General features: G+C 37.8%; 1 protein-coding gene across 2 annotated transcripts in view; it reads right to left on the bottom strand.

Annotated features, from left to right (window-relative positions):
* Positions 1–7,295, bottom strand: part of LOC119468122 (ubiquitin carboxyl-terminal hydrolase 45-like) — a 27,302-nt gene that overhangs the window by 9,423 nt on the left and 10,584 nt on the right. For both annotated transcript variants that reach the window (XM_037731096.1, XM_037731095.1), the window contains exons 4-5: positions 2,793–3,462; positions 765–862 (exon numbers count right to left, since the gene is read on the bottom strand). In XM_037731096.1, coding sequence (XP_037587024.1) covers positions 765–862; positions 2,793–3,462 — 768 coding nt within the window. The remainder of the gene's footprint in view (positions 1–764; positions 863–2,792; positions 3,463–7,295) is intronic.

Below are 7,295 nucleotides of genomic sequence, written 5' to 3'. Positions count from 1 at the left end.
AAGAGCGAAACTCCGTCTCAAAAAAAAAAAAAAAATATTTAGATTGCCACCCACTGTAGAGTCCTTTTGCTATGGGGCCTGCCTTGGAGTTCATTTCTGCTTTCAATCTTACCCAACTCTCCCAGTCTAAGCACCCCTCTTCAGTGAGAGCATGAAAGCTCAGAAAGTCATATGCACTTTGTTACTTGCTTTTAAATACTCATAAAATATTTTTTCTTTTTTTGTTTTTGAGTTGGAGTCTCACTCTGTTGCCCAGGCTGGAGAGCAGTGGCACAATCTCAGCTCACTGTAGCCTCCGCCTCCCAGGTCCCAGAGAGTCTCCTGCCTCAGCCTCCTGAATAGCTGGGATTACAGGTGTGCACCACCTTGCTTGGCTAATCTTTGTATTTTTGGTAGATTCAGGGTTTCACCATGTTGGCCAGGGTGGTCTTGAACTCCTGACTTCAGGTGATCTACCCACCTTGGCCTCCCAAAGGCCAGAGGAGCCACTGTCCCCAGCCAAAAAACTTATTTTCTATTAACACATAAACACACACAGAGATACCATTTAGGTTCCTACTGCCTAAATTTTCAAATATTGTGAAACAATTTTAATCAGGAAAGTCTTGTAAACTGTTATGGTTAGACTAGCAGTAAATCTCACATAACATTTTAAAATTCAGTGAGTTAGTGGTTACTGTTTAATCCTTGACAATATTTTACAGAATTCAGAGCTCTGCGAAACACATTATGAAAATTATTATGGCGCTACTGAAAAAACTTACCTGATGAAATCTTTTCAGATGGAGAATTAGGACAACTGGAATAGCAGAAATGAGCAGTTGCTTTCTGGCATTAGTATAAACTCCTTCTACTTTCTTTTCTACATAAAATACAATAAATTTATAAAATTACATTATCTACCATATAATAAACATTTATATAGAAGCATCATACCACATTTTTTTTCTTTTGTTCCTGCTTTCACCATGTGACCACAGTTTTTAAAATGTTAAAGAAATTGGACTTCTGATGAAAGGGCAGTCTTGACTCCTTCCCAAAACTCTACTAAAATGAAAGTAAAGGAATATTTTTTAAGGCACACAGTTAATAAGAACAAAGAATAGGAGAGGTAACACTTGCAACAAAATTTGGAAGGTGGAAAGCAGATGGACTAGAAGTAATTTGGGTCAATGCCCTCCAGCCAAAAACCATCAGAAGCATGGGTGTAGTTGAAGAATTTGGGTTTAGAAAAGATTTCTAAGTTTCTTTTTTTATTTTCTTTTTTTGTTACAGGGTTTTGCTGTTATCCAGGCTGAAGTGCAAGGCAGTGGTCATGGCTCACTGCAGCCTTGACCTCCCAGGCACAAGCAATCCTCCCACCTCAGCCTCTCAAGTAGCTGAGACTACAGGTGCACACTACCCCACCTGGCTAATTTTTTAAAATAATTTTTGTAGAGATGGGCTCTCACTATATTCCTCAGATTGGTCTTGAACTGGCCACAAGCAATCCTTCTGCCTTGGCCCCCCACAAAGTGTTGGGATTACAGGCAGGAGCCACTGTTCCCAGTCCCAATTTCTAAATGCCTAAGATTTAGGATAGTATTTGAACATGGCCATTTGTATTTGAGCATGATAATATTTGAACATGGCCAACTGCATATTTAGCTTGGATTAATGTAAGTAGGTATTTATTCCTACTCCCATCTAGTTATTTCTTTATTACTAGCATATTCAGTATGTCTTTATTCTGATGCTTTGACATCTAGGGTCTTGTTAACATTGGAGGGACAACTCCTCCCAGGGCCAATTCCTAGAGATAGTAAACAACTTAAGTATGCCTTTCATATGCAAACCAATCCAGAGCCCAGAGTCCACACCCCAACAACTTTCTGCACTGGGCTTTTACACTCTGGGCCAGGATCCACCTGGTTTAATCACTCTAGGAACACATACCAGATAACTAGAGACAGCTCCTATATCCCAGAGCCCACTAAAATTATTCAAACTAAACAATCCTAAGCCTGCTTACCCTGCCTTATCCATTCCTTCCTTCAGAAATCACACCAAAGGCTCTTACCCATGTTTTCCCCTCACTCTCCCACCTGCTGACTGACACTGGTGCTTCCCTATGTGGTCCTGTGCAGGATGGTGGGCCCCCACTTCCTGGGAACTGTAAGTAACACACTATTTTTTCAATGGCAATTATCTCCTGATCTGTTAGCCTCACCATACCTGAATAATAAAGCCTACATTTTAAAACAAGTAGTCACTAAGAATCAGAGTATTCTTTCCATTTTTAAGGATAAAGATGAACTGAAAATTTATTTTCCATCTTTTCCCCCTTTTCTCTGACCAACTAATCATGGTAATTTCAGTGCTAGCTTCAAGACATGCGACTATTTAAGATCTTCGAAATGTGTCTGTTGAGTTTACAAGAGATTCATAGGATCTGTGAAACACATTAGCCTCATCATTAATCTCACTAGTGATACGATTAAAAGTTTTAGGGATATTTCTTCTGGATAGATTTCAGATAGCTAGTTCCCTCAAATAAGATTATATGGGTTTGCATTTTCAAGGCAGAGCTGTATATTTCCTGCTCTTCCATTTATTTCAACAAAACAATCTATTGAAAATCTGTTCTGCCCAGTGAGTATTGTTAAGTGCTTAGGTACAAATATGAGTAAAACAATCTCTGTGCCTAAGTAGCACAAGTATAGAGGCAATATTCTCAGGTTCCTCTATTTGAAATTTGTAATTCACTAGACTCTATCAGGAGATCAATAACTATTTAATTAGAAAACAGTTACCTGCTAAACTGGTTTCCTCTTGGTACTTCTGTTTGTTTTCAGTACAATTCTCACATAGAAGCTTATTATTCCCTATGAGCAATTCCATAGATGTAAACTGGTAGAGACAGGACTGAACTGAACATTCTTTAGAAGCAGTTATATAGCTCTGAGAAAGGGTCTGAAAAGCATTTTGGGGACTTTGGAACCTCAAATGCTTCCCCTCTGAAAAACATAAATTATTTGAAAAAGTTAGTGGCTGATTTTCTCTGCCAAAATCTTGATCTCCAGTTACAGTGCTGCTCAAACAAAGTTCAGAAATAGCTTCAGACATTTCCTTATCACCACTGTCAGTCTCCTTGGTGTACAGCATTTCACCTGCTGATGGAGGGCAAAGGGGTCCATCTGTGTGCACGCCGGATCCCCTACTGGATCTGAACAGCCCTGGCTGCTTTGAAGCACTTTCAGATTCTGAAGCCTCACTGTCGGCATCAACATTGCTTTCAGAATGGCTGGCTTCTTTTTCACTGTCATCAGTAGGGCTTTCATTCAGAGTTGACTCAGAATTCATGAGGCTTGCAAACATGAAAGAATCCTCATTCATTTCAAGGTTTTCATTTTTCTGGTATATGACAACAGTTTCTCCAGACGACAATTTTTTAATACGTTTTCGGTCATGAATTAGTTGATTCTGTAAGTTGACAGTGTTTTCAAAGAAAAGAATCTTGTAACTTTATTGAAAATAAATGCCAAAAAGTCTCATTTAAACATACCATAGTTATTAAATACCATTTCTCTCAGATCCATTTCCTAAGCCTACTGAAACTAAGATAAATAGAAGATATACTAAAAAATGTTCTATTTTAAAAGTAAATCTTCACACAAGAAACTAACAACAGTGTAACAGTGGCTATCTCTTTGTGGGGAAGGAATTAGGACTTTTGTAGAACAGGGCTATGAAGGAAACTTTCTTCTTAAAAAAAAAAAAAAAAAAATCTCTTTTAGAAACAGGGTCCTGCTCTGTTGCCCAGACTGGAGTGCAGTGCACAATCACAGCTCGCTGCAGCCTCAAACTCTTGGCCTCAAGTGATCTTCCCATCTCAGCGTCCCATGTAGCTACTACTACAAGCATACACCACCACACCTGGCTAATTTTTAAAATTTTTTGTAGAGACAAGACTATGTTGCCTAGGCTGGTCTTGAATTCCTGGCCTCAAGCGATCCTCCCACCTTGGCCTCCCAAAGGAGACTTTCAGTTACTGTATAAGCCTTTCCGTACTTGTTCATTTTAAACACTAAAAATCTACAATCTGTTTTTTATACCAATTAAAAAGTAATAAAAGTAAACTATAAACTATTACAACACAGTGTTGCTTGGTTGCCAAAAATTTTGTATGGAACCAAAAAGAGCCAGAAGAAAATTACAGAATTAAAATAATCTAAGTTTGGGAAAGGGGGAATCAACTAATTTAATTAAAGATTTTAAGCTACTAGAAACGTTTCACTAACGTTTCCACACAGCTGAAGGCTTGAATTACATTTTTCTTTCCCTATAGGCTGCCTTAAGGGTCAAGACAAAAAAAAAAAGATTATCATGAGTAATTCATAATCACTTTTAGTTATTCAGGGGAAGAAGGGTAAGTTATAAGAAGTGTCTTGCCTCAATTTTTATCTTCAAAATCAGGAAAAATAACATTATCTCCTGTGTATACCAATTATTCTGAACTCACTGAATGAAAATAAAGTATTTATTTTCACCATGTATTTGGTATACTAGAGAGCATATGATGAGTAATAAAGCTTATGGTAACAGCCAACAAGTTCTACTCTGCTAAATTTATATAGTACTTTTTTTGGAAAAAAAAACCCTTTCCTGTTATATATATATAATACTAATGGTTAAGAAGTTCTAGCCAAAGCAATCAGGCAAAAGGAGGAAATAAAAGGCATCCAAATTGAAAAAGAAGTCAAATTGTTCCTCTTCACAGACAACATAATCTTACATACAGGAAAACCTAAAGACTTTAACAAAAAACTCTTAGAACTGATAAACAAATTGAGTTAAGTTGCTGGATATAAAATCAACATACAATAATCAGCAGTGTTGCTATACACTAACAACAAACTAGCTGGGAAAAAAAATCAACAAGGCAATCCCATTTATAATAGCTACAAAAGAAAAAAAAAATCCCACCTAGGAATAATTTAGCTAAGGAGGTGAAGGACCTCCATCAGGAAAATTATAAAATACTGATGAAAGAAACTGAAGGAGACACAAACAAAAAAGCATCCCATGCTCATGAATCAGGAAAATACTGTTAAAATGACTAGATTTAATGAAATTCCTATCAAAATTCCAGTAATGTTTTTCACATAGAAAAAATCCTAAAATTTGTATGAAATCTGTCTGGGCGCAGTGGCTCACACCCGTAATCCCACCACTTTGGAAGGCCAAGATGGGTGGATCACCTGAGACCAGGAGTTCAAGATCAGCCTGGCCAACATGGTGAAACCCCATCTCTACTAAAAATATAAAAAATTAGCCAGGCGTGATAGTGGGCACCTGTAATCCCAGCAACTTGGGAGGCTAAGGCAGGAGAATCATTTGAACCTAGGAGGCAGAGGCTGCAGTGAGCTGAGATTGCACCACTACACTCCAGCCTGGGCAACAAGAGTGAAACTCCATCTAAAAAAAAATTTTGTATGGAACCAAAAAGAGCCAGAATCACCAAAGCAATCCTGGGCAAAAGAACAAAGCTGGAAGCCTCACAGTAACTGAGTTCAAAATATACTACAAGGCTACAGTAACCAAAACAGTATGGTACGGGTATAAAAACATACACATAGACCAATGCAACAGAATAGAGAAATAAATCCACATACTTACAGCCAACTGATTTCTGACAAAGGGGCAAAGAACAAACATTGGGGAAAGAACACCCTTTTCAACAAATGGTCTGGGAAAGCTGGTTATCCTTATACAGAAGAATAAAACTAGAACCTTGTCTCTCACCACATACAAAAATCAACTCAAGATAGACTAAATACTTAAATGTAAGATTTAAAACTATAAAACTACAAGAAGAAAACATAGGAGAAACACTCAGGACATTGGCCTAGGTAATGATTTTATGGAGACCTCAAAAGCAGAGGCAACAAAAACAAATGGGACTACATTGAACTAAAAAGCTTCTGCACAGAAAAGCAAACAAACAACAGTGAAGAGATCCCCTGTTGAATGGGAGAAAATATTTGCAAACTCTTCATCCTATAAGGAACAAATGTCTGGAATACACAAGGAATGCAAACAACTCAACAGCAAAAACAAAACAAAAAGAATCCCACTAAAATATGGACAAAATATCTAGACATTTCTCAAAAGAAGACATCCAAATGGCCAAGAGGTATATGAAAATAATGTTCAACATCCCTAATCATCAGGGAAATGCAAATCAAAACCATAATGAAATATCATTTTACCCCAGTTAGAACGGTTATTATCAAAAAAGACAATAAGATGCCTTCAAGAACATGGAGAAAAGGAGTCTGGCACATTGTTGGTGGGAATATTTAGTACAGCCATCATTGAAAACAGTATGGAGCTTTCTCAAAAAAAAAAAAAAAACTAACTAAAATGGGGCAGGGTATGGTGGCTCATACCTGTAATCCCAGCACTTTGGGAGACGGAGGTGGGTGGATCACATGAGGTTAGGAGTTCAAGACCAGTCTGGCCAACATGGTGAAACCCTGTCTCTAATAACAATACAAAAATTAGCTGGGCATGGTGGCGAACACACCTGTGGTCCCAGCTACTCGGGAGGCGGAGGCTGGGGCATGAGAATCACATGAACCTGGGAGGCAGAGGTTGCAGTGAGCTGAGACTGTGCCATTGCCCTCCAGCCTGGGCGACAGAGCGAGACTCTGTCTCAAAACCAAAAAAACAAAAAACAACTGAAATAGAACTACCATAAGATCCAGCAGTCCTACTTTGCATAAATACTAGGCATTTATACAAGAAAATCAGTATATCAAAGGGATACCTGCACCCCCATGTTTACTGCAGCACTAATAGCCAAGATATGAAATCAATCTAAGTGTCCACCAGTAGATGAATGGATAAAGAAACATAGTATATATCCATAATGGAGTACTCTTCAGCCCTAAAAAGAACCTAGACACAGAAAGGCAAATATCCCATGTTCTCATATGTGAGAGCAAAAAAAAATATGTTGATCTCATGAAAGTAGAGTAGAATGATAGACACCAGAGGCTTAGAAGACAGTGTGTGGGGGTGTAGTGGAGGAGATCATGTTAGTGAGTACAAAGACAGAGTTAGATAGAAGGAATAGTTCTAATGTATATATACTATATAGTACGATAACTATAGTTAACAATAGATTATGTGTGTCTAGATAGCTAAAAGAGAAAATTTGAAATGTTCTCAATACAAAGAAATGACAAATGCTTAAGGTAATTGATATCCCAAATACCAACTTGATCACTACACATTCTTTTTTTTTTTTT

Source organism: Cebus imitator, unplaced genomic scaffold (assembly GCF_001604975.1).
Source record: "Cebus imitator isolate Cc_AM_T3 unplaced genomic scaffold, Cebus_imitator-1.0 Scaffold382, whole genome shotgun sequence".
In the NCBI taxonomy this organism is placed as follows: Eukaryota; Metazoa; Chordata; class Mammalia; order Primates; family Cebidae; genus Cebus; species Cebus imitator.
This window is presented reverse-complemented; position numbering and strand designations above follow the sequence as displayed.